At 39.6% G+C, this 27,617-nt stretch overlaps 1 protein-coding gene across 1 annotated transcript in view; it reads left to right on the forward strand.

Moving 5' to 3' along the window:
• The first annotated feature begins 609 nt into the window (after positions 1–609).
• Positions 610–27,617, forward strand: part of SPTBN5 (spectrin beta, non-erythrocytic 5) — a 90,776-nt gene continuing 63,768 nt past the window's right edge. The window contains exons 1-24 of the mRNA XM_071428375.1: positions 610–720; positions 3,532–3,699; positions 4,198–4,317; positions 4,984–5,141; positions 6,025–6,253; positions 9,136–9,767; positions 10,734–10,872; positions 12,231–12,463; positions 12,904–13,057; positions 13,563–13,763; positions 14,901–15,107; positions 16,251–16,442; positions 17,169–17,321; positions 17,848–17,978; positions 18,648–18,899; positions 19,452–19,739; positions 20,385–20,631; positions 21,451–21,590; positions 22,577–22,676; positions 23,242–23,412; positions 23,501–23,665; positions 24,408–24,634; positions 25,209–25,395; positions 26,534–26,734. Of these exons, the coding sequence (XP_071284476.1) occupies positions 610–720; positions 3,532–3,699; positions 4,198–4,317; positions 4,984–5,141; positions 6,025–6,253; positions 9,136–9,767; positions 10,734–10,872; positions 12,231–12,463; positions 12,904–13,057; positions 13,563–13,763; positions 14,901–15,107; positions 16,251–16,442; positions 17,169–17,321; positions 17,848–17,978; positions 18,648–18,899; positions 19,452–19,739; positions 20,385–20,631; positions 21,451–21,590; positions 22,577–22,676; positions 23,242–23,412; positions 23,501–23,665; positions 24,408–24,634; positions 25,209–25,395; positions 26,534–26,734 (4,806 nt within the window). The remainder of the gene's footprint in view (positions 721–3,531; positions 3,700–4,197; positions 4,318–4,983; positions 5,142–6,024; positions 6,254–9,135; positions 9,768–10,733; positions 10,873–12,230; positions 12,464–12,903; positions 13,058–13,562; positions 13,764–14,900; positions 15,108–16,250; positions 16,443–17,168; positions 17,322–17,847; positions 17,979–18,647; positions 18,900–19,451; positions 19,740–20,384; positions 20,632–21,450; positions 21,591–22,576; positions 22,677–23,241; positions 23,413–23,500; positions 23,666–24,407; positions 24,635–25,208; positions 25,396–26,533; positions 26,735–27,617) is intronic.

Raw genomic sequence — 27,617 nt, forward strand, 5'->3', positions numbered from 1 at the left:
TGTGTTACCATCCTTACTGTGACAGATGTGCAAAAGCTGAACCTGTGAGAGGAAAGAGACAAGATGGTTTCATTTCCTTTCTAAGCAGCTCTGATTTCTGTTGGAAATACTGTGATATGAAAGCCAAGAATAGAATCTCAACCAGCCCTCAGAGAGCACAACACACTTTTTCTTTTCTTTGGAGGTGATTTGCAGTTTCCTCCTTCTGGCAGTGTCTAAGATCAGGTCTCTGTGAGGTGCTTTCAGCACACCCAAGGAAGTTATTGATGGCTTTCAGGTAGAAGTGGTCCTCATGGGGTCAAGGAGACTGAGTAGAGGCTGAGAGCAAGAAAATACAGCTGCATAGGTACATGTCACATTTTCATCCTGAAGCTAAAGATATATTTTTAAAGGGTGAGATCAAGCAAGTTAAAAATAAAGTTGGTGAAATTGAAGTGCAAAGTGCAAGCTAAAGGAAATCAAGGTAATACACTGGGTGTGGTATTGAATCTTGTACCTGTTGGTGCTGTGTTTCCTATATACACTGGTGTATACTGTTTTTTGTAGGTGGCCTGGCAGATTTTTTTAGCACTCAGCAGCCTACTGAGGTTTCTGGCTTCCTAGGTGACCATGGGCACCGAATATGAAAAAGATCATATCAAAAAGCTGCAGGAGCAGCGTATGTCCATGCAAAAGAAAACCTTCACCAACTGGATGAACAATGTCTTCTCCAGGAATAATGTAGGTAGCTCCTTCAATTTGAAGATTTTGTTCTGGGTTTTGTTTTATTTTATTTTCCCACTGTATCCTTTTTAATGTTATTGTTAATGTATTTTTTCCTGGATGTTGTCACTTGCAAGCAAGGAAGGATTTGACTAACCAGAGTGCTCCATCGTCTATCTTTTACCTCACATCTGTCTCCTTCGTCCACGGTACCAGTCTTCTCTGAAATCAGGGTTCATTATGTAGACTGTATAACCCCATCAAATTGTGATGTCCATTGTACAGTGGTGATCCTCTCAGAGAAAAATCCTCATTTGCTTCTTTTACCTGTAAATAAATTATCTGCAGATGTCAGGGTTTCTCCAAGCAATGCTCAATTCCTTATTGCCTGGCCAAAATGTCTGACTTTGGACTATGCCTGATCAATTCAGTTCAAGTTGCTGGTCAAAGGATCTGAAAAGGTAGCCCTAATTTTGGGAATTTCAGATATACTGCCATGCAAGTACAGACCAGTTTGTTTTCTGTAGCTCTCAGAATTCAAAAAATCTTCAGAGCCAGTGTGCAGTCGATACTTGTGTGCAAGGTAATGCCAGCATATTCCAGGCACCAGACTTACTGCAGATAAAGTTTCAGGCATGAATGATGTAGTTGTGTCACAGAAAGGAATGATGTTATCCAAAACAATTCCGTTTTCTGGAGTCTGTAGTAGACAGTAATGAAAATGGATGTTGGGGACACCAAGCAGAACCAGGCCACTGGGTCCACTGTAGCTCATCACCTTGTTTCAGTACCAGATGTGTTTTTTCAGTGTAATGATTTGAGTTTGTGATTCATACAAAGGCAGCTGCAGAGCACAACAAACTTTCAAATTTATTTTTCATAACGGGAGTGAACAAATGCAAAACACACGCTTGTTTTGCCACCTGCAGAAAGTTAGGTTTTTATGGTGTAGGAAATTAGTTCTGTTTAGCTGTAGACATATACTGTCTCATTTTAAAAATACTTTCAAGTTCAGAGATAAAAATGCCACTCTGAAGTTCCTGCAGTGTACTTGTTCATGTATCATAAATGTCTGGGGAGCAAAGCCTGTGAGAGCTTTCCAAGCCATATACGGTAGAGACCGCGCAGAGCTTATCTGGGTCTTCCTGGCAGCTTAGTCCCAGCTTTCCAAGGCAAACTTTGAGGTGATTGGATCATGCTACAGGACATTGCAGTGTTCTCAATTATACTGTTGACTACTTCAAGTCTAGCACTAAGGATGATATTGGATTGAATTTGTTAAGCTATCTGTGACTGGTGTCTTTATGAGAAGAATGAGGTAAAAGCTATTAAAACAACAGCTGGGTGAGACATAAAGCAGATATATGAAGCTTGTCTTTTTACAAATTCAAATTGAACTATTCTTCATGATGGAAGTGCCACAGAATATAACAGCCTTAACTTTTTTTATTGTAGTATATCATAGGCAGAATTTTAAGTTTTATTAAATATGCAAAAAGGAATAAAGTTGGCAACTTAACAGGGAGGTTTTTTTTTATTAAGATAATCAGTGCAGCAAGTTGTAAATCTTTGTGCCATACACAGCAGAGATTTAAACACTCTCTAACTTTTTTATACTTCCAGTGTTTTTTCCTTTCTCTGGAGAAAAGATCTCTTAAGCTAATTAGTAACTGATCAGAAATTAGAAGGTGCATGCCTGTTGTCTGTCCTTTCCCACCTTAGCATGTAAATATTCCCCTTAACATGTACATTTAAAAAAGATAATGGCTCCTTCCTTCCTTCCTTCCTTCCTTCCTTCCTTCCTTCCTTCCTTCCTTCCTTCCTTCCTTCCTTCCTTCCTTCCTTCCTTCCTTCCTTCCTTCCTTCCTTCCTTCCTTCCTTCCTTCCTTCCTTCCTTCCTTCCTTCCTTCCTTCCTTCCTTCCTTCCTTCCTTCCTTCCTTCCTTCCTTCCTTCCTTCCTTCCTTCCTTCCCTCCCTCCCTCCCTCCCTCCCTCCCTTCTTTTTCTTTCCTTCTTTCTCTCTCTTTTTCTTTATCTCTTTCTTTTTCTCTCTCTTTTTTTGATTAAAAAGACAATTTACTGTAATTGCAAAATCACAGTAATTTATTCTTAGGTGTGGTTTATTCTTAGGTATGGTTTTAATGTCACTTCTAGATGGCAAGTGGCATAAGGCCAAAAGGAAACACCCAAGGCAAGTTCTTGTTAGGTCAGAGTACAGACTGTGTCATGTTGTATCACCTAAGCACAGGGTGACCTCATTACTGGCAGCAATAAAGCACATTTTTGTAAATGATCCTAACCTTTCACTTAGTGTGAGATTCTGGCTAAAAATATGGAGACTTTGAGTGGTAGTGCAGGTCTAAGCAGGACGTGACAAACTTTGTTGAGACTATGGAGTATAAGATGAGTCATTGAATGGAATTATCAGCTCAACTTTCAAATGAAATGCACAGCTCAGAGTAAAATTATTCTGATACAATAAAAGATTCACTTGAATTGGAATAAAAAATGTCAGCATTTCCAAAAGATTTGATTTTGAAAATGCTCAATTTTTTATTTTTCAAAATCTCCTACTTTTTCCTTTTTTACTCTATTGTGGGTTTGCATTTTTGTTTGGTTGTTGGGGTTTTTTAACTTCAGACTACCTTCATAATTAATGTAAGTCCTCCTGCAAATCCATTTTTTCTGAATTAAGACTCACCACTCTGTGGATATATGCACTGTCATAAAGACTCACTGGAACATCAAGAAGGTGTTGTTTGTTTCATTTTAGAAGTAGAGGGTTCTCTGTGCCAAATGTTAAGCTGGAGTCTGTACCTGGTCTTTACAGGTAAAGATTGAGATAGAAGACATTTACACAGATTTGAAGGATGGCATCTCTCTCATGAAACTCCTGGAGCTGCTCTCTGGAGAAGCTTTGCCCAAACCAAGCCAAGGAAAGATGAGAGTACATTTTCTAGAGAACAACAGCAAAGCCATCACATTTCTGAAATCCAAGGTAAGTTAATATTGATATTAGAGATCACAACAGTTTATGTATGGTAGTAATTAATTATAGCCTCCTCATGTTCATTGTGGTTTCCCCCTCTAGTATACAAGAACATATCCTCTGAAGACAGACTAGGGATTTTATTAAAAAGAAAAAAAATTAATCAAATTTAATTTCTTTGTTATTTGAGTAATGTGTTTTAGAAACAACTAATATTCCATTCCTTTGGAGGAAAGAAATGTGTTTCTTTCCACTCCCTAACCACCAGTTTTCAAAAAACATATATAGGAATTTTAAATTTTTGAGACCACTATCCCTTTGCTAGGCTTTTGCTGAAATTCATCATGAGCTGATAGAGGAGCTTGCACGTCTGTGGACTGATGAAAAGATGTAAACATTAAACCTCTTTGCTTAAGAAAAGGGCCTGAACACTCTCTCTAGTAACAGTTTGTTACACTGCAAGCTGGACACGAGTGCATTTATGCTGAACAGATACTGGTTTCTTAGCAGGTACAAGTAAAAGTTATTGGTCCTGAGAATATTGTAGATGGTGACAGAACCTTAATCCTGGGCCTTATCTGGATCATCATACTTCGATTTCAGATTTCATCTATCAAACTTGATAAGGTAAAACTGTATCTTTGTCTTTTTGCTTGTGCAATTGTGGGGGTTTTTTTTCAAAGGGACAAAACAGTGACTTGGAGATAGAACATTCATGTTCTTCACCCTACAAATTTTTTACCAGCTTTTGACTTCATGTTGAATTTCTCTGTCAATAGTTTTCTCTAGATTTGAGTCCCATGACACTGCTCTGAAGAAGCACATGCTTTTTAAAATCATTTAACGTGTACTCTAAGAACATGAAAAACAAGGTTCTATAAGGGTATTATGAAATCAAAGTTGATTAATTCTAACATTAGACCTGAACACATAATATTTTGTTTCTGAGTTCTATTTCACAGCTAAGGATGCAAATGAATTGAACTTTCCTTTCTGCCCGATTTCTACAGACCTTACAGAAGAGAAACATTTAAAATAATTCAGCACCTACATTTTACCTTATAGTTTCTGCATTCATTCATTTCACTTTTTTTTTAAGTTGAAAACTTCTATTTTCATGTTAAATTTTTCTACCTTTATGACAGATACAGTCTGTAAGTCATGACTTTGAGTGGATCTGTGAATTGAACAAAAGTAATACAAAGTGACCTTTGGGAACATAAGCGTAAACTCACTGATAATATTTTCATATATTGTTGACACCAATTTTTCTTTTCCCTGTTCTCTTCACAGGAAGAATTTGGAGGTAGAGCTGATGTTCTATTTGCCAATGAAGCCTTATTGCTATGGTGTCAGCATAAAACTGCCAGCTATTCCAATGTGAGTGTGAAGGACTTCTCCAAAAGTTGGAGTGATGGGCTGGCCTTCAATGCACTTATACATGCTCACAGGTAAGATTTGATGGATCAGTTCGGGCAGAGTTCCTCATTGCTGTTTCTAGCTCTGACACAAGTAGTTCCAGGGTCTGAATTACAAGTTTTTGTCAAGAAACTGTTAGATACTCTCTGCCCTTTCTTACTGAAGACTCTTCTTTCTTAAATTCTCTCTTTCCTTGGAAGGAAGAATAAAAAGCTCCTGCTTGGAAGCTCCTTTACTTGGGTGTAATATTAAATTTTCAGGGGAATATCATGTATCTGAACAGTACTGCCCATTTGGTCTTAGCCCCTCAGTCATGTTCCCTTTGCTCTTTTTCTAAAATCTTTTTCAGGCAGTGATTTTATTGTATGAACTTTGGAGCATGTATATCTTCCTGTTCAATTGTAATAGAGTAAGCAACTTCTCAGTCTCTTTTTTTCTCCCTTCTCTGTCCCTTTGAAAAAGAGTGAAGGAAATAGCCAAAAGCAGGAGAGAAAAACCATCTATGATAACCTTGAACACTTCTTTGTCCTCAACAGTTCTGCTATATCTTACAGGGGATACCATAGTGGGATTGTGGAACTTCCCCAGCTGGGAGTCACCTCCCTTCTCACAACTGTCTCTCTAGTGGGCTTTGGTTTTCACCCACTGGGGAAGAGGAGAAATAAGGGCAGACATTTGTTGGGAGTGGTAATTCAATTTCATAGACAACAATTTTCTTCCTGCTATGTGGGCAAGGGACAATGCTCTTAAATGAAGTTCAGGGTCAAAGTAATTCCAGTGTTAATGTCACGTAAATTAACAGTTACATGACTATTAACTTAGTCTCATAAACAGTTTACGGTTTATGATCTGAAAGAATTTACTACAAACATAAATCTTCCTTCATCTCCATGCCCTCTTTTTCTCCTTGCCCAGGCCTGATCTTATCCACTATAGCTCACTGCGGCAGGAGCAGCCCATTAAAAACCTGAACAATGCCTTTGATGTTGCTGAGAAAGAGTTTGGAATCAGCAAACTGCTTGATGCTGAGGATGTGGCAGTGCCCTATCCAGATGAGAGATCCATCATGACTTATGTGTCACTCTATTACCACTACTTCTCCAGGCTGAAACAAGGCCAGACAATACAAAAGAGACTTAACAAGGTAAGTGCATTGCTATCTTTGGAAGTTATAAGTTAAAAAGGTAAAGCTAAATTTAATTTGGAACTGTGGGGGGTTTTCTGCAAGCTCAACTTCAGGATCATTTTAACTGAATCAAAAGGCACAGCCATCTGAAAGACATGGTACCTTGAGACTTGTTCCTGTACACTCTCTGATGTCCAAGAGGGTTGCAATTATCTCACTGAAAATCAATCCCTTTTTGACCTCACGGTTTCTGTTTGAGAATAGATAGGGTTCCAAGGCAGCTGAAGGCATAGAGAGCTCAATAAAATTTGAAGAAGATTAAGACTAGGCAAAAGCAGTCCTAATCAACAGTTTTCTCATTTAATAGGAATGATGATCCCTTCCTCTATAGAGCTACTTTGGATTTTGATCTCCTTTGAAAATCCTCATCCTTTCTTTCTAACTCCTTAGGTGAAAAATGAAAAAAACCCAACCAAACAAAAAGCCCAAACAAATGAAACAAAACCAAAACAACTTAATACCACCACCACCAAATAAAACTGAGAGAATGCTAGCTAAATTGGCTGAATTTTAAAAAAAATTATTGATTTTTTATTAATTTTTTATTAAATTTAGCTAAGTTATGGGTTTTTTTCTGTTTCCACATACAATTCACCTCACATAAAAATGAGCTATATTAAAAATTTCTTGTATCCCACTGATGGAAAACTAAAGGAATTTTGTAGTTGTTCCTCCAAAGACCACTTCCTTTGAGACAATTTGTCTTCTATCTCCAGAGAACTCTGTTCTTGTTTTGACAAAACTACAAAAGAAGTAGCCTGCAGAAAACCTACACATCCAGGATGGGTCCTATGAACATCCGTATTCAGAGAACTGCCTGTGCAGTTGAGAGGGGGAATACATTGCTTAGAGGGAGGAACAAAAATTCACACTGAGACTTCCCTGGTGGTGACAAGGTGAAAAGGTTTTGCAAAACAGGGTTTGGTGAGCTAAAAATGTGGTCTGGGTCAAGGATCAGATGATCCTGTAGCATGGCTCCCCACAGCACTGAGCCTGTTAGTGTGGAAGGAGTTTCTGGAGGATGCTTTTTTTGTCAGAAAACTCAACGTTAGGTAGTCCTGCAAGGAGCAGGGAGTTGTACTGAATGGGCCTTAGGGGTCCCTACCAATTAGAGATACTCTAGGATGATAAGTATTAGAGCAGCATGTTCTCCAAAGAGATGCATTGGATGAGAGCAGGATTTGGAATTCAGTCAAAGCTTGGGCATCAGTCAGGAGAGTGGGCAGTAGGACTCCACAGCTCTACACATGGGCCACTGGATTTTGGCCAGGAAGCATTATTTATCTTTTGATAAACATGAAATAGTCCTTGAGTCTACAAGCATGTATTAGAGGAACTGTAAGGAGCAAGCAGGCCATAACTTTTGTATTTTATGAGTAAGCAGTTTGCTTACTCTGTCTTTTTTTAATTCTCATTGTGCTCCACTGTTTTTTCCTTTTTTTCATAGTTATAGTTATTCTTTCTTTTCTCTCTCTCCACTTACCTGCTTCTTTTTCTCCCTTTGACTCCTTTCCTATTTTTAGCCTATCTCGAATATTGCATTCCCATCGTCCCGCATTTCTGACACACACAATCAGAAGGAGAAGGAAACAGATGTTAATCTCTTCATGTCCTTAGACCCCTCAAACAGATGGCTCTGAATTTGCTAATAGGATTGGGAGGGAAGCCTGAATGTGTCAAGGAAGCCTTTGGGTTCAGACTAAGTGTATGACCAGGACGGCAGAGAGAAACAGCTCTGGAAGGCAAATCTCCTTTCCCTCTCCCACCTGAGGTCTAAGATCTGCATTTGCTTGGGTCTTTCAGCAAGAACTGGGTATGATGGCAGAAAATTCAGAAGGGAGCCCTGATGTCATGGGCTGCTTTTCCTGCACTAAAGTTGGTGCTGTTTTACAGCTCTTACAAAACTGCAGCACTTAGTGATTGCCAAGTGCACTTTCTGGTAAGCAAAAGCAGATTACCACTTGGAAGGACTGGGTCTTTTCCCAGTGCCATCTCCCTCACTAATCTGCCTGGCTGGGGCAGGCAAACTCAGGAGAATGATAGAGACAGATAGCATTATTCAGCACTACACCTGAAATTTGTAGGAGTAAAGATCTGCATCTTTACTAAGTTAGGGTGAGGAAAAAAATAATATGAAGTAAAAAGACAAAGATGGAAAAAATGTAAAATGGAAAGAAAGGATACTTTGATTCTAACACCTTTTGTTTCATTAGGGATTCAATTCTAGATGTTTGCTCCAGTATTTACCTGAACTTGAAATAAAGGCAGGTCAGGCCACAAATGAAACAGATAAATGTCTTGGTCTTGAAAAGTTCGTATTAAGTCAGAGTTAACATCCTTACTAAAGCCCTGTTTGACCAAAAAACGTTTTCTAGTAATTTTAATAAAGAGAAACAGTTCCAACAGAAGAGATGGAGAAGGAGATGTTTGACCACAGTCTGCTGTGTGCATGTGAGAACCAGGATCTTGTCAGATGGTCTCCTAAATCCTAAGTGGTGAAGCTAAAAGGGTGTAGTTACAGATTAGCCTAGAATTGTTTGGGGTTGAGGTAAAAAAAATCTGGTTTTTTTTCAATTGTGAAACAAAAATTGTGAACCATGCTGTTTATTCCAAAATATTTTCTTAAATAAGAACTGAAATGAAACATTAAATAATATTGATTTATCTGTGTTTTATGGAAGGCTGTTCTAGCATTTCACCTAGCCTCAGATGTGACAGCTATTAGCACATCAATATAAAAATGTGCTAATATGATGACTGCTGGAGGCACTGCTTTCTGTTCGCCCACTATGCTTCATTCTGTTTCTTATGTGGCTTGTCATTTTATATTCCCATTACAGATTGTGTTCCTCCTGAAGGAGATAGATGACTTGAAGCTCCAGTATGAGCAGATGGTCTCTGACCTCCTGAAATGGATTAAACAGAAGGTGGTGGAACTGGATGACCATCATTTCCCCAACTCTCTTCAGGAAATGTGGCTGCTCATGGCCAACTTTAAAACCTTCCGCACTGTAGAGAAACCCCCCAAATACCAAGAGAAGGGCATGATTGAAGCTCATCTCTTCAACATCAGGACCAAGCAGAGAGCCAACAACCAACGGCCATACTTGCCCCCAGAGGGGAAGATGCTGCAGGATGTGGAAAAGCACTGGATCATCCTGGAAAAGTCAGAGCACAACCGTGGAAAAGCACTGCAGAAGGAGATGCTGAGGCTGGAAAGGCTGGAACAGCTAGCCCAGAGGTTCCTGAAGAAGGCAGCCCTGCGTGAATCCTACTTGGAAGACATGAGGAAAGTGATCGGGAAGCAGGACTTCTGGCCAGAGAGTGTGGACAGGATGGAGGCTGCCAGTAAGAAGCTGGAAGCCATTGTGGCAGATGTGCTGCCCAGGAGGGAACGCTTCACAGCTTTGGATGAAATGGCCTCCGTTATCAGCCAGGAGAACTATCACAGCAAAGATCAAATCTTGCAGAAGTGAGTGATGGCTGAGAAACTCTGTGGTAGTGGAGGTCAATATTAGTTGAAATTCTGTGGTGTGGTGGAAGGAAATTAATCATAACTGTGAATCCTATCTTTGCTCCTCATGAGTAGAACTGTCAGCAATTTCTTCTACCTGTGAACAGCAGATAAGACAAACACTTAATCTTCTTCAAAATTCTAACTTTTTTCCTTGAATGATCAAAGCCTCAGAACAATTTAGAGTGAAAAATATTTTTAAGGTATTTTTTTTATTTATGAAAGTATACCTACAAATTTCTACCAAATATTCTATCTGCCATGAAAAAATGCTTAGAGATACTATTTTTCCCCAAACCAACACATTTTCTATTTCAGTCTGCAATTTGGGGAGATATGAATTGTTTAAGGCACGGTATTCTCAGATTAACTCCGTTTGGAGAGAAATTATATATTCTCTGATTATCTCAGGTTATTATATAACCTGATTTGTGAGTATCTAAGAATGCCATACAAACAATTTCTCTCATGGTGCTTTTCTAAATTCAGACAAAATCAAGACCGTCTGTGAAAACTCAGAAAATCAGTTTAAAAATAGTAAATCAGACTATGAGATCAGATTGTGACTTATGATGTGGTTTAGATTAATGTTTTACTTTAAGCAGCCATTTAAAGAACACTTCTTTATTTTCCAGCCTTTCCACTGTATCAAGCAAAACACTGTAGCAAATAAAAGGATGTTTTATGAACATCCTTAAAAATAATGTCTAAATTTTAAGAAGTCAATGACAGTTGATGTGCTAGTCAAAATTCCTATAATAACATTCTTTTGACCTGTTTTGTGTTCCTGGCCTGTCCTTGTACACTGATGTCAAGAGTCATGTGTGTTCATTTAATTCCTCTAAAGCTGCAAGCGCTGAGAATCCTCCAGTGATGCCCAAGGTCTTTGGTTGAAACTGTTAATTTCTTTCCCTTCCATTGCAGGCAAAGGAACATTTCAAAGCAATGGCAGGACCTCCTGGATCAGCTGCAGAGACGAGAACAATCCCTCGGAACCATGCAGGAAATTCTGGGCCTCCTGAGGGACATAGATGCCATTACAGAGGAGCTGAAAGAGCTGCAGGTACTGAGCCCTCTCCAGCAGCACACAACTTGCAGTGCTGCTAATGTGTGTCCCCATGTTCCAGGGACTGGCTGCTGCCAACAGGAGATAAGTCTATCAGCTATAGAAAAAATAGACAATTTCTACCTAGATGTCTAATTGAGCATTTTGGTTCATCATCACAGATAACTACACGAGGAAAAACAGGCTTTGCTCTAGGGAATTTCCCAAATAGGAAAGCCAGGAATCCTATTACATGGAATGTACTACAGGTTCAAGTTATATGGTAATATAAAGATGTGAAACAGTATTTTCTAAATTTACGAGTACAAAAGCAAAAGTGGAATAAACACACTCCTGTTTCCATTCCACATTATTCTTCTGAATAGCTTCTGGAAGCTCCTGCAGTAATTTTACAGATGGGAATTAGCTCAGCCTTACAGGTATATAAGCTCATGAGAAAGAAAAGTTCCACTGTAAATGCATAGTGGTTGCTTTTACCAAGAATTTCCAACTGTTACCAGAGTGTTAAAGCACAAACTCTTCAGCATGAGAAATAACTGGGTTCATATTGATTTTGTAATGGAAGGAAGTATGTGTACATTCTTTGCCTTGAAGACAGAAAAATCCTCATGACTACAGGTTGCTTTGTACTCAGGCTGAAAGAGTCAGCATGGTATATGAAGCTGTGAATTTCAAATTAAAGATAAGAGATATCACTAAGTTACAAATATTTCTGTCCTAATGCTAGTAGGCAAAGAATATCTAATGGTAATATTGGAACAGCAATAGTCTGAGAATATGGGAAAAGATTGGTAAGGAGAGATAGTACCCTAGGATTAATAGTTGTATCCATTGATACAATTAGGAAGGAGACAGACTGATAAGCACTTCTCACCTGTCACCAATTAACTATTATAAAGTATTTATTTTCATTATTTACATAGGCAAGTAGGCTCCTGAAATGAAAGAACATTGCAGTTAGAACATATCATAGAATGGGATATTGTGGAATTCTTCAAATACAGACTGTGAATCAATCTGCCTACAGTTGGGTCTATAGCAAAGATATATTCATTGCACCCACAAATCCTGAGACCTTGAGTGCTTCATCAGAAGATATATCTTAGATGCCTATTTGATGAGCCCATTATTTACACTGCAACAGATCAAAACTCTGGATTGTTGCCATTAGCTTCTGGAATTGGAAAAAAAAAGTATAATTTCTCTAAATAGGCAGGTTTTTAGCTTTACCTATCTGACATTCTAGGACATTTAGAAGCTATGAGAGACAACAGGAACCTTTTAACTGATTTATTTGCACTGAGAGCCTGGATGAACTCTCTGAAAATGTCTAATTTTTTCTTCTCACTTTGTAGGTGCTGGTGAATTCCCAGGACTGTGGGAAGCAGCTCCTTGAAGTAGTAGATTTGCTGCAGAATCACAACTTGGTTGACTCGCAGATCTCTTCCTATGATGACAGATTGACACACATCACCCAGAGAACAGCAGAAATCAGCAAGGACAGCACAGTTAAATCAGAATTGCTTTATGCAAAAGTTCAGATGCTTCGTCAGCTGTACCAGAACCTCACAGCTCAGAGCAAGTCACGGTAGGGCTGTGCTTGTGGCTCTGTTCTTCCTGATTAGGATGCCCAATGTGCCATTCTTTAATGAGAAGGCACAGCTTCCCAGCATTTGAAATTTTGTCATTTCTCCATTTTACAAGACATAACAAAAGCAACTCGAGTGTCTTGATTGCACTTGTGAAAGGATCACTCACTTTTGTAGATGAGAAACAGATTCACTCTCAGCATTTATTATAACTTGCTTTATGAGAAGTCTGAATAGCAAGTGGTTATCTCCTCATCTCCTGGAGAAAGAAGGAAATATAATTTTGTTTCTTTTGTCTTATTCCATGAACAAATTAATATATGACAAAGAGGAACTAAAGGCATTCAAATTATCAATTTTTAAATATTTCTTCAATCTACCACTGTCTTCATGGAGTCTTAATTCTGACAGTCACATACTGTTTGTTTCCTTGGTTCAGTAAATCTCAGCTAGAAGAAGCCTTGAAGCTTTTTGAATTCTTCCGTGATTGCAAAGAGGAAGAATCATGGATCTCTGAGAAGTGGAAGCTGGCAAGAATGACAACATTAGGGAAAGATGTCAGCCAGATCACAGCCTCTATTCAGAAGAACAAGGTATCTTACTTTGTTGCTGGTGCCTTGTCTTTGTATTAAAGCAAGATTTTAGATCATCCATGTCTTTCAGTTCAGTCAGTGCAGCACTTATAAGAATGCTGTCAAACTAATCCTTATCTTAATGATAAGATAATCCTTATCTTATTTCAGAGTTTGGAATTTTTAAAAAATGTATAGAGTAGGCATTTTTTTTCCCAAAGAGGAGAAATAAAAGAGTATAGAAGGAATATGCTTCATACTGAAGTAGAAGTGGGCCTTCTTGTGAAGACATTGAGCTCCATACTAGCTAACTTTTGATGGGCAAAAAAAAAGGGTTGCTTGTTTCTGTGTTTCTCACCTTTTTTTCCCATCCAAGAGAGATGAGGGTAAAGAGAGAAATGGTGAAAATATCAGACATGGGGCTCTTGGAAATACTTGCATGACAGCAGCAGAGAGTAGGAGCCACTCTTTTCTCTTGGCTGGTGGAGAATGAGCTGTGCTGACATGTTTTCTGTCCTTGTGCTAGGCTCTTGAGGCAGAGTGCAATTCACACAGGGCCATGTGTACAGAAGTGATGAGGAAGGGCTGGGAGCTCAGCCAGAAGAACCCCATGCGCCAGGACGACATTCTGAGGCAGACAGATAACCTCCAGAAGCTGTGGCAGCAGCTCCAAGATGAGATTGCTGATCGCAAAAGCCGCCTGCAGGCAGCAGCCCTCATCAAACAGGTAAGAGGCTCTGCTGGGGTGTGTGATATGTGGGACATGCATGTAGCTCAGTTCTGCCCCATGCCCCCACGCAGAAGACAACACTGGCAGGAAAGACTTCATCTGTTGGTCCTCAAAAAGATCTCTGGCAGTGAAGTCTCAATCCTCCTGCAAGCCAGGCACACAGGAGATTTGAGCAGCTGGGAGATGTTTTAAAGGTAAAAGTGCTAATGGAAATAAATCACATGACAGCGCTAATGCAGAGTCTTTTTAGAGGGTGGATCAGGTACCTGTGTGACATATTTCAAAAATGAAAAAAATTCCAAAGACCACCAACAAAAGAAACACATTGTATGACTTAGATTGACTGTGAACTTCACAAATCCTGCAAATTGTTTGACCCTTCCATTCTGACCTACAATTTTACTCCCACAAACATTCACACATCTGCAAATAAAGAATTTGTATAAAAGCAACATTCTTAAATCATATCACATTATCTCAGGTATTCTTATTTTCTCCTTCTTAAGATTTTGCTCAGTCTGTTGTTTCCTTAAATGTTTGAACAAAACTGAACAGCTTTTTTCTTAAGAAAGTCTAAATTCTCTCTCCTCTCTATTGACACAATTATGGCGTTTTTGTTTTTCTTTGTCCCTCATTACTATGGGCATTCTTTGTTTCCTGTTGTTCCTTTATTCTATGTCTCAAACCCATGTTTCACCCTTCTACAACCATAGCCAGGCAGACTGCAAATTCTGGAAAAAAGTAAACTTCTGTTGTAGACCAAGTTCATTGCTTGTTCCTTAAACAATTAGAAAATATCTGTTGGTCTTACATAGTGATGCCTACCAGCATCCTACATTTTATTGCTGCTGTTATGCACCACAAAGTTTTAGCTAGTTAGGAGTTTTTAAGCAGCTACATATGCAATCCTTGAATCTCTTTACTCACTATAATTCTGTGCATTAGCTGTGTTGTGAGCATGAAATACATCAAGAGCTTAGAGTTACCTTATCCATAGCTGTCACAACCTGGAAGTAACCTGATGGCTACAGACCTAATGGAATTTCCCCTTATTCATAATTTTACAAAGAGGAAGGAGCTGGATATGATACTTCCAGCATGAATGCAAGTGTTTTCCTCCCTGTGCTCCTTCAGTACTTTGCTGACATCGATGAAGCAGATTCGTGGCTGCGAGAGAGGCAGCCCCTTCTCGCCAGCAAGGACTACGGCAAAGATGAGTCAAGCGCCGAAGCGCTGCTGCATCGTCACCTGCGCCTGGAGAAGGAGATCGCAGCCTATTCCTCCGAGATGAGGCGCCTCAAGGAGCAGGCTGACATTGCAGCACAGCAGGCTCCAGCTGCAGTAAGTAGGGAAGGGATTGTGTCACACTGTGTTGAAGAATGTAAACGAAATGGTTTTTCAATTATTTATTTTTTATTTATTTTACTCAAATAGAATATTCCAAATGAAATTTTTAATTAGAACTGGGGGAAATTTTTAGGCAAAAAAGAAGTTACTTGTCTGCTCGTAGCACACCTAGTTACTATTCTTTGAAGTGCTAAAAATGCTCTCATCCATGTTAGTACCTCTACTGGTCCTCAGAAATACATTCTCACTGTTCATTCTCATAAAATTATTAATTTTAATAATCTTTAAAAAGCAGACATTTAATCAAAACATCCTTACAAATTCTTCTGGTACCCTAAAGTAGTGAAGAACTATCCCACAACTCCAGGAGCAGCTCATTCCATCCCTTATTATTAAGACAAATGAGATGAAGTTAAGCTCTTCAGATGCCCCTCTTTTTCACTGACTAGAAAGGGAACTTTTTACCTGAAATCAGTTCATTTAATAACAGAATTCAGGGGATATGAATGAACGACACATTTCATAGTTTATGTTAAATGTCTGTATTCACTCAATGTTTAGCCCAATAAATTTGAGAGCAATGGGCATCTCTTGTGGTCTTTCCTTTACCTCATCAATCCAACATTAATTTTTATTAGAAAAATATTTTATTACTTTGCTATGAAATGTGAAAAAGCACATGACAAGATGGTGTTGATGCACAAATAGAAGTATTGATTCACTAGGGCACTCACAGATTTTGAAACTGGAAGTGTTCAGGTACAGAAACATCACCACAAAGAGAACCATGAGCACGGTCAGTTGCCTTGCTTTGTTGGCACTCCTAAAAAAAAAAAGCTTCTCCAACCAAACAACTCTGATTTGGGCAGAAAATGAGAATTTTTACTGTATCAATACATTTTAAAATGAGCTGAATTAAACTTCTTCTTTAAACAAAACCAAAATATTTTTCAGGTTTTTAAATTAACTTCTCAGTATAAAACAGTGGAAACAGTTCCCAAAAAATACTGGAAGTTTTTGGTTTAAAGGGTCACAATGCTGTGATTTGAACTAGCAAATCCAAATTTTCCTTCGAAGTGAAATTTTATCCAAATCAGAAATTCTTATCCGTTGATTTTGTTAAATTTTTCTTAACAGATGACAAAGAGGGAAGCCCCAAATGACTTAAACCAAAAGACAACTAAGCTACCATTCAGTCGAACCTGGGCAACATCTGAAACTGCATCCACTGGAACCTCAAGTCTGGATGATCATTTTCTTCCAGAGAATATCTGGAAGACCCAAGAAGAAATAGATTCACTTTATGAACATCTACAGAGCATGGCTGAGGTATAATATCCCTTTCTGCTGTGCAGTTCATGAAAAAATCCAAACCAGTGAAAAATTGAAATTAAGTGCTTTCCTGGCTTCTGCTTTTCAGTTTAATAATGTGCCTCAATCCTGTTAATTCCTGTGGGACTTCAAGCCTTGAGATTATCATCGAAGTTTTGTATCAAAACAGATTTTATGTGGGCAAATTTCCCATTTATATTCCAGTATTTTAGTCCATGAAAAGCAGATTCTTTTGTGTAATCCTTTTCTTTTCCCCCCTTAATGTTTGCTTCTTGTAGCTCCTCAATCACCAGGCTTTCTTGCCTGACACCAGAAAAAATAAACTGCAACCTGTATTTTGTTAATATGCTACTCTTCACTCACACCTGCTCTAATCATGCCCTAAAGAATGACACAAACATGTTGTATGTGACTTTCACATTTTCTAGAAACTGCTGCCTTATGCCTTCAGCAAGCAGCAGCAGGTTGCACAGCAGCCTTCCTTACTGTCCAGAGGCTGAGCACCCTCCAAATTATTCTCTTATGCTTTTAAACCACTGTTTCTCTGGAAGAAATATTGTGATCTTAAAATTTCATGTTCTGTTCTCTTTCAGCAGTGTCTGGGAAAACTGCTAAGGTACTAATACTATGTGTATTGTAGCTTAAATGGAAGGATCTTTTTTCTGTTGCTTCAAATGGTAAGGAGTTATTACAACAATAGTTAAGTCTTCATCTCTCTTATAGAACAGAAAAAAGGCTCTGGAGGAGATGATTGGATATTATCGCTTCTGTAGCTCTTGCGAAGGATTTCAGTCATGGATGAGAGATAAAGAGAACATTTTCTGCACTCTTCAACCACAAGCAGACAATGTGGAGGTCATGCAGCAGAAATACCAGGTATCCCTTTTTCCTCTTCCCAGATGACACCTTTTTTAATCAATTTTACCTTAAGAAAAATGATAAAGTTGAGAAATTATGTTTTAGAGCCTTTTCATTAATTTCAACTTAGAGAGTCATGCATAGGCTAGATATTTCTTTTGTACAGACTATGCCAAATTACTGAAGCTGATGTGACTGTGTCCCTTTATCTTCCTGTGAACACGGTATCCTGTACAAATACCATGGTACACAAGGATTCTTTCTGTCATTTATCTTGCATCACTTTAAAAAAGTACCAAATTATGAAAAAATACATCAGTGCACTTGCATCCCAGTGGAGTGGGACAAATGTGCACAGTGTGCACACCAGGGAGGACAGGGGGATGCAGGGGAATTGTGTGCACATGTGTGCATGGAGAAGGCAGGCAAGGGAAGAAGCCACCTGTGGAAGAGGGATATGAGTGGATGTAAGAGATGATGGAGAATTGTGTCCACAGAAACAGAAAAACCTCATGTTCTTCATTATTGTATTTTTCCATTTCAGAGATTTTTAACGGAACTGGCTGCAGGCAAAGGCCAGCTGGAAGACATTGAAAACTTAGCTGCTAAATATGGGAAGATCAGTCCCAGCAAATATTTTGAGATCCAGACTTGGATGGAAAAGATCAACATCAGGTAAAAGTGCTACTGATAAGCAGAGGATTGTGTAACAGGGATAATTGGAAAGCTGACTATTCTAGACCCTTCTAGACAACAGTGCCACCAACGAGAAAGGGGCAGCCCTCAGCTGGCTGTAGGCTGGCCCTGAGCTCAGTGCCGTGTCTCCAGGACTGAGGGGGGCTCCTAGGACCCTGGTACCAAATTGCTTAAACTGTAGAAATTTTTGTGTGCCTGTAAAAGCACAATGTGAATTCATCCACAGGTGATGATGTTGTATTCAGAGTAGTTCTGCAGCACTGATTTGGTTACTTAAGCATCAGGGTGAGGACATACTTCACAAATCTTGAAAGGAGCATCAAACCATGTTTGACTTCACTAAGAGTATTTAGTATCTGTTGTGAATGTATTCTGCTACCATGTCACTCAGTGGGCATAGGCAGGTCCTGATTTTGACCATGGTTATTTAATTGCATCATGTTCAGAGTGTTCTGGTCACCTGAGCAGGTCCCGATTTTGGAGATGACACTGATATGAACTTTGATGTTGTGAGGGAGTGCTGGTATTCACCCCCACCCATCCCAAACATTTAAGTCCTGATGTAATCTTTATACAAGACTCTTTCTGAACAGAAAGCAGATACAGTTCATTTATAACAATGGCTACAAATTATCATCTCACTTCAAGGTGGCAATCCATGGAAAAACTGAAGGAGGAGAAAGGCTCTGAGCTGATTGGAGTGGCTGATGTGAGGACATTTCTTCAGGACTGTCAGAGCATAGGGGTACTACTGCAAGACAAGACGGTCCAACTCAGGGATCTGGAACCAGGGAACTTGCCTGCTGGACTGGAGTCAGACAAGCGCAAACTGTACACAATTGAGAGAGAGGTCCTGGTGACAGAGAGGAAAATTGAATACTTGAGGAGTGTTGCAAAATCGTAAGGAACCTTCTTCATGTTTTCACTTTCTTTGCTAGTTCTTTAAGATCATGCTGCAAATTATGGCTATAAAGAGAAAGAGCAGCTTTTAAAGTTTCTCTTTCTAGAAAACCAAAGAACTCACTTGCCTGCTGGACTGAGCTGATTTCTCTTGAGTGTGCCTGGGTGATTGAGGAGGTGTTTTTTTCCAGACTTCACAGCTGTAGAAGGATGAATACCACAGGATTGTTTGTAGTTCTAAAAAATCCTCTCTTACTAGTGTTAGTTACCTGCTTCAAAATGTGGAGGTATCACTTAGGTCCTGAAAGAGGGTAATTAGAGGAAGCAAGGGTGATGGTAGGAGAATAGCAGATAATTGTGCAAAGGAAATTTGCACAAATAAATTTGAAATATTAAAGTTTTTTACTTAAGTATTCAGTACATTCACAATGGGGATAAGTTGCCTTAGCTGACTTTCTTTTTAATGGAACTCTAAATATCCAAATCCATTCCTTTTAAAGAGTACTGGTTTAAGCTCTAAGTGTTCATACAGTTGAATGTATTTTATTGAAGGATCAAGGACACCAACCCTGCAGAGAGCAGGGCCATCACTGAGCAGGTAGAAAACATGGAGAGGCTTCTGGCAAAGCTCAAGCTGGAGATCCAAAAGAAGCAAGACATTCTGCAGTGGGCCCAAAACCAGCAGTCCTTCCTGCAAGACAGCCGTAGGCTCCTGCTGTGGGCAGAGGGCATTCAGGAGAAACTGAGGAGTGAAGAAATGGGTCTGGACGTGGAATCTGCAGAGCAATTGCTGAAGGAACATCAAGACCTGCTGATAGAAATTGGCTCTCAGAATGAGAGGTAGAGAGATTCTGGCAGGGTGGGCAGAGTGGGGTGATATGACAACAGTACTGTGAAAATGAAACATGTAAATCATGTACATAAATTGTGCATGAAGGTGATATCGAAATTTTATTCACATTTGCTTGAATGTTCATGACAAAAGGAGACTGCAAAACATAAAATCTTGTCAGCTTTTGCATACTTATCCTGAAGACTGGGGGAGGGGGAAGGAAGAGCTGTGTGTTTGCAGTAGTAGAATTCCACAAGCTCTCCTGACAGTCTCAAAAAGTGCCATCTGTACTTTATTCCAGTACCCCATTCCTTCTCAGGCCTTATGCTTCCATTTGCCATCATTTTCAGTTCTTCTTCTGCACTGTTATGAATTTCCAGATAACTGTTGGCCCTCCTTTCCTTTTAAATATGAAAGCCTGCTTATGTGGGCTTTCAGTCCAGATGGGGAAATCTCACCTACTGCCTCCAGCATGTATCCCTGAGCAATAAAACAGCTGAACTTTGTAGTGCATAACCTGCAGGGAAAAGGTAATAGGAAGGGAGGGAAACTTGGTGTATGGGTGCTGCCAAGAGAGCAAAGAGCTGTGATGAAAGAGAATTCGTATTCCCTCATGCAGTGAGGTCTCATTTTTCTTTTTGAACTCTGGGAAGATTTCTGCAGCTTGAAGAGCTTGGGCGCAAAGTAATCCACCAACAACCCAGTTACAACAGGAGCCGAGATGTCCACCAGACCATGGAGAGACTTGCCAAGGAGAACAAAGAGCTGGAGGAAATGTGGGAAAAGCGATGGAAAAAGCTGCAGGATGGCCTGGAATTGCAGAAGTTCAATAGGGAGGGAGACCGTATCAATGCAGCCCTCTCTGGCCATGAGGCCTTTCTCCGGGGGGATGACCTTGGGGTATGGACAGCAGCTGATCTTGTTTCCTCCTGCTTCTTCTCCCCATCCAGGGAGTAGCAACAACCTTCTCTATTAGAATGGCTTCTTTATTCTTCTGATCATGGCATTTCCATGCTTGGGAACTAGACTTTCAGGATCTTATTAACATTCATATGTTCTTACTCACCTTAATGAGAACAAAGCTCATTGTCCCTCAAAAAAAATTTAAAACAGCTAGGGTTGTGATTTGTTGCTGTTTGTACATGTCATATGGTTTATATAAAATTGACTCATCCATTAAAAAATAAGGTTTCCACTTAAACATAGTAATTTTTTTTCAAGTAAAAATGCAACCTTTTTTTTAAAAAAAGCTTTTTATTTCATTAATTTAAGAATATTAAAGCATATGAAGCAAAAAACAAATATTCACAAAATCAGTGAAGACGGAGGTTGTGGTCTATCACTGCCTCTTATGTTCTCAGCTGAACCCAAAACATTAATACTTTGGGATCAACTGAGTGGAATAAAGTTTTACAAGTTAGTCTTTTGTAATGCATATCCCTACATGGGCCAGACTGGGGACATAAATTTAGAATGCAGATTTTCTTAAAAGGTGAAAATGGAACCATGATGGAAATATAGAACAGAGAAACCAAGATATGATGCGAACCTGCTGCTTGTTTGTAGCCCTGAACATCCTTGGGCTCATGCAAAATGTACACTCTATTTCCTGCCTAAAAGAGAAGGAGGAAAGTAAGGTCCAACTTTTTTTTTTTTTCACAGCTACAGAAACAATAAGAGCAAGAAAAGTCCTGATCAAATTTTCTTTTTCAAATGCAGGACCATGTAGATGCTGTTCGAAGCCTGCTGAAGCAACATCAGGAATTTGAACAACTGCTGATGGCACTGAAGAGACGAGTGGAAGCGCTCAATGAAAATGGGGTGAACCTACTAGAGAGCAGGCACTTCGCATCTCATGTGTGAGTCCAAACCCATTGCTGTTTTATTTAGCTTTAATAAATGATCCAGTGTGATCATGTGAAATGAAAAATTTTCTCTGAGGAGAAATTAGTTGACCTCCGATCCACAATTTGATGGATAAGGGAGCCAAAAGGAATTCTTTTCAAAAAATAGATTTCCTGTGCTCTTAGGACAAGGAGGTTAAATGTGGCATTTGGCAGAACACTAGAATAATTTGTTTTGTATCATAAATTACACATAGTGATAAAACTTCCTTAGAGTGAACTCATTAAATGCCTACAGAAAAAGAACGCCTTAATTTGTCAGTATCACATATTAGAAACACGGTTTGCTTTCAAAAAGTTACTGAAGACTTCACAAGCAAAATTCTTCAGGAGCAGCTCCTTTGTGTTTTTGTCCAAGCTGAACCGTTAACCTGTAATTCCTTTCTCTGTGCTAGAGCCACTAGGATCTAGTAAGGGGTCCCCTTTGCAAACAAGAATTAGAAATAGAGGGTTAGAATGGACCTCTTGGATCAGAAGACTGTGCTCTTGTGATCATAGGTGATAATGTCTTGAACACTCCCTCCACAAAATTATAAAACTGCCCTTAAGATCTGATTTCTTGCCAGAACTACTACCATTAGAAAACCATTCCAAAGCCTCATTGCACTTACACCAAAGTGGAAGTTATTAGTTAATTATAAGTAATATAACAATTATATAACTATGGAATATTCAGAGCAGAGGGAGGTCTCAGTGTTCCAGTATATGGCTGCAGTGCACTAATGTGACACAGCCATACAAGAGGAAAATCCAGACCAGCTAGCAAGCAATACCTGCTCCCCAGGTGAGCCCAACATGGTGATGGGACAGAGCCTTATATCCCTTTTTCCTGTCAGCAAAGTCATAGAAACTAGATTACATTTATATCACAGTCATGACTGCAGCATAAGCAAGGGAAACCAGTATTAGTACAGCATTGGACTTTCTGTTTTTCATGGTAGTATTGAAGAGAGAATGGTCACTCTCCGGAGAAGGTGGGAGCAACTGATACAAAGCAATGCCAAGCGAAAACAGAGGTTGTTGGATTCCCTACGACTACAGGTAACTGATACTGCAGATTTGGTCAGGCATCTGTGAATTTGGAATTTTACCCTTTGTCTTAATATGAGACAAAAACTCAAACTGCTGAACATTCCTACTACAGCTCACTTTCTCTTTGGCTGTGGGACAGAGCTTTGTTTTCCAGGGAGCAGATGATGCACTGGCAATAAAACTTACAAAGCTATAACCATAGAATTTTTTTTTAAAAAAATAGGAGATTCTGAATGAAAAGTATCAACAGAATGCTTTGTCTACTGGTTAAATTTATTCTGTTCATTACTTACTATTGTTCTGGGCCTTAATAACTTAGTGCAGTTAATCAAAATTTTGGCACCAAGCTTAGTTTCTATGCTGAGATATGAAGTTATACTGGAGGATTGGCTCTCTTCTGGTTAAAATATTCTATCAACAATGCAAAACTTCACTGACAATTACAGGCAACAGATTAGTAATTGTGGTAAAAAAGAGACCAGGAGATATTAGGATGGCTTAAAACCTCATCTATAGTTCAAGATTATACTTCTTCATGAGTTAAATCAATTTAATCCTGTTTGTTTTCTGTAAGGAGTTTAATCGTGATGCTGCTGAGCTTTTGATATGGATGGAAGAGAAGTACAAGATTGCATCAGATGAATCCTATCGAGATCCAACTAATGTTCTACGCAAGCTGAAGTGGCATGAGGCTGCTGAGAAGGAAATGTTGGCTAATGAGGAGCACTTTACAACACTGATAAAGGTGAAGGCAGCTTTGGAGCTGTTTTCCATCTTGTACCGAAATTCATAGATGCTGACTGCTAATAAAGTGATGCACTGTGTTTCTCCAGAAAGGAAATCAATTGATTCAAGACAACCATTATGCTGCAGTTTCTGTCCAGGAGAAGATGGCAGAGCTTCAGAAGAAGTGGAGGGAATTGTATGGCAAGATGATAGAGCGAGGTGACAAACTGAGACAAGCTGGACAGCAGGAACAGCTCATGGAACTGCTGCAGGTCAGGAAGTCATGAGGAACAGAGGGGAGGAATAGCCTAGGAGCCTGGTTCCTCTATTGTGTGGACACCACATAAAAGAGAATACCATCCAGATAGAAGTGGTTTTTAAGGTCTCCATTTCGTCTACAGCTCCTGGAAAGAAACCCCAATATTATACTGTCCAAGCTAACTTCAAATTTATGAGCACGATAACAGCCAGCAAAGCATCAGGCTGTTGAACTTGGGCTCAACACTGGATCTGTGTGGCCATCCTGTACTGGGAAAACAGCCCAAACTCTGTAGGGGTCCGTGCTATGCGCACATAACTGCTTGCCTGGAGGCAGTCTGGGGCTGCAGGCATGACACTGTATTAAGCACATGGTCATCCAGTCAAATTTTATAACAAGGACAATATGCTGTGAAGCTGTTGTGAGACCACTATGAATGGAATTGCTGTTGAGTTACAGCTATAATCTGCAGTCTTTGAAGATTGTGTAACTCTTCTATATTATGTTGCTGAAGATATTTCAAAGAGACTGTTTTCAATGATGTGTTTTAGTGTTTCAGAGAGAAGAGTACTCCAAAATAGTTCACAAAACAAAATATTCCCTGAAGATGTCTCTTAGAGATATCCAGACATCATATTACCAAGAAAGGACAATTGGATTAAAAAATTGTGTCCAGGAAGCTGTCATAGGGAGGGGGTGAGTGAAAGAAAGTGTTGAAAGGACAGTATGAGTGTGCTGTAATCTTTTCCTGGCAGGATGCCAAAAAGAAGATAGAGAAAATTGAGAAAGTTCTTCAGGAATCTGAGACAGGCCATGATTTGCGCTCCAGCCGTGATCTACTCAAGCAGCACAGACAGCTGGAAAATGAGACACGTGAGCTGGCAGAGAAAATGAATGCCATTGTATCTCATGCAAGGAAAATGGCCACCAATCACTTTGACTCCCAGAGGATTCTAGATGAAACACAGAAATATCTGAAAAGGTACAGTGTCCCTCTGTTTTTTGTTCCCGGCCACCTCTTGTGACAAATAGCATTTTTTATTCTACCTTCTAAAAAATTCTCTTGGTTGATTAAGTTTAACCCATACTTGGGAAAGATTCTTCCTTCCAGCTGGACCTGGTCTGTACCTACACAGCTGCCTGTTGACCCACCTCAACCTTTATGACTGAACACTGCTCCTTGCCAGCTGCACTCCTCCTCTAGTCCCTGTCTTATCCCCACTTCATCCACTGCTTTGTAAGAGGTACAGTGATCCAGCATTCAATACATCACAGGACAAACCTAGGACTTTAAAAGTGTAAATAATTTTTTCTCTGCTTACATTTAGTGTTATCATGTAGGTCTGCTTGCCAAGGATGTATGCTATCAAGGATGTATGTTATCATGTAGGTCTGCTTGCCAATCCTTGTATGTGCAGCAGCTACTAAACATTGAAATTTATTTGCAAAGAAGCGTCCAGTGCTTCAAAATCTCCATGATGGTGTTGTTGTCTAATTCCCTTGGCAGAATGAGGAAAAAGCTTTGTTTTAACATGTATTTAATGGATGACCCCTAGGTTTGAGTCTTTGCAAGCACCTCTTTATGAGAGGCATAAGTTGCTGGAAGCTGCTGTGGATCTTTATGAGTTCTACCATTATCATGACATGGAACTGAACTGGATCAATGAGCGCTTGCCTATTGCCCATTCCACCAACTGCGGGAAGTCCTTGGATGTGGCTCAAAACCTGTTGCAAAAGCACAAGGTACCTCCTTTATTCAAGTCTTTTCTAGCGTGGTTACCCACTGCACTTCACCTCAGCCTACAAACCTGCACCACCCCTGCACAGTCAAAGCTTCCAATAAGTACATTCACTGATTCCATCTCTGGTCCAGATAAAATGGTTCAGTGGATTGACACAAATCAGCAGAGTGGTGATGATTTTCAGAGCAAATACAACATTCCTGTGAGAACTGCAAAATTTGTCATATTATGGAGAATTATTAATGTGAGAAATTGCATAGCTCTTCCCATTAAAAAAGGATAAAAAAAACTAGTGCATTTGACACTACATGGAAAAGAGTAAACAAAATAAAACTATTGTAGTTTTCTGCTTATGGCTTCATTATAAATTGTATATTGAAGTTTGTGTGTACTGGATTTTCTAGGAGAGCATATAATGGGCATTTAGCAATTATCTTAAATCTCTACAGATTTTAAAATGGTCTGGACAAGCTACAGTCACTGTATTTATAAGGACAGGTTAATATTAATTTCTGGGGAGTTTGATTCTTTGTAGCAGTTCCTCACAGCCAGAGTGGTACCTCAGCTGTCCTGCACCACAAGCAATGCTGGATTTTGTAGCACCTTAATTGCAAATTTCATGAGAACATTTATAAGACTGGTGGGGAGGATTTATGGAGCAGTAGTCCAATAGTTTTCATGGTACTGATGACAGTGTCTCTCTTTGCATCATCCTCCAGCCCCTTCATCATCTTGGATATTTTATTTTTGCATCACCAGCTCAACATTTTTTTCTGATTCCACCAGCTTTTGTCTCAGCCTGTGATCTGCTCCTTCTCCCAAATCTCCCTGGCTGCTGGACAGGGGAAGGGTCAGGAGCATGGTAAAAAGAGGACTTTGGTGTAGGGAAGTTAGGGGATGTGTGCTGCTTCCTTACAGACCCTTCCCTCCTCCCTTGATGGCAGTATCAAGAGCAGAGCATTAAGTGTGTGGGCTGGCGCCACTGACCAAGGATGCAGGAATAAGACAGTCCTGGTGTCCACTTGCTGTACTCTGCCCACTGTCACCAGCTGCCAGTTTTGCTTAGGATTAGGAACACATAGAATTTACTTGTCCTCACATATCCTTCATTCTTATTTTTTCTTTTCCCTCATTTCCAGGAACTGCAGGCAGAAGTGAATGCCCACAAACAGCAAGTCCAGCGGGTCCTGGATAAAGGAAAGACAATGATTGTAGACCAGCACCCATCAGCTCAGAAAATAAGTGAGAAATGCCAGGAGCTTCTAACTGCCTGGCAGGGCTTGGAGACATCCTCTGAGGAAAGGATGAAGCAGCTGCAGCACTCAGTTGGCTTCCAGGAGGTACAAATTAAAGCAAAGAGCTTGCACAGTAGCTTCTTCAGACAAACAAGAGGACCATAATGCTAAAGTGAATAAAAAACCAGCTTTGCTGGGAGTGGTATTCTCTCCAGCTGCTTGAGGTCAGACTCATGGGAATAGAGGTCTGGACTGCACAGCTGAATGCAGCTCCCACTCTCCACCTGCTACCTTACAGGTTCCCTTGGGTTCTATACCCATCCTGTATAGCTGTGCACAGAACACACATTTCTCCCAGTAGTAGCTCCTTTCTCTGTGTCTTTACACAGTCTCAGGCTTCAGCTTATTGATGTAATGAATCCTGAACTGGCCCTTCATACTGGAGAATTATGACATGGAAATCAGAAAAGAGAGGATTTCTTGTGCTATCCATTCTTTACCTGTTCCATGCAACAATTTTCCAGGCAATAAAATGATACTGAGGAACAGATACTCTCAAATACTCTCAGATACTCTCAGAACAAGTTAGGAGTTTGACTTTATTCTTTCCAATAGGCTTCTGGACCTTCACACTTATCCTGTTTAAAAAAATTAAAATTAAAAATGGCATGCAAATATTTATATCGATAATCCAAGTTTTCTGTCATCAGTGGGTCATTTAGGAAGTCAGTTACTCAGGTGGTACATGCAGTTTTGTAGAAATAAACAACATTTGCATGGAGTTCACAGCCCCAGTTAAAGTATATTCCATTCGATCATCTGGCCTTTATTTCCTCTATATATGAACACACTTGTCAGAACCGTAGACTTTATGAAGCCTGATTCTTACAGTGATTTGAACTTCTCAGGTAGAGGAAGTAGAAATGTCCCACTGATATTATACACTTAGTTATCCTGCACTGAAATCTTCCATCTCTGATCTCTTCAT

The sequence above is a fragment of the Agelaius tricolor genome, unplaced genomic scaffold (assembly GCF_023055355.1).
Source record: "Agelaius tricolor isolate 1412-34295 unplaced genomic scaffold, bAgeTri1.0.p SCAF_5, whole genome shotgun sequence".
Lineage (NCBI taxonomy): Eukaryota > Metazoa > Chordata > Aves > Passeriformes > Icteridae > Agelaius > Agelaius tricolor.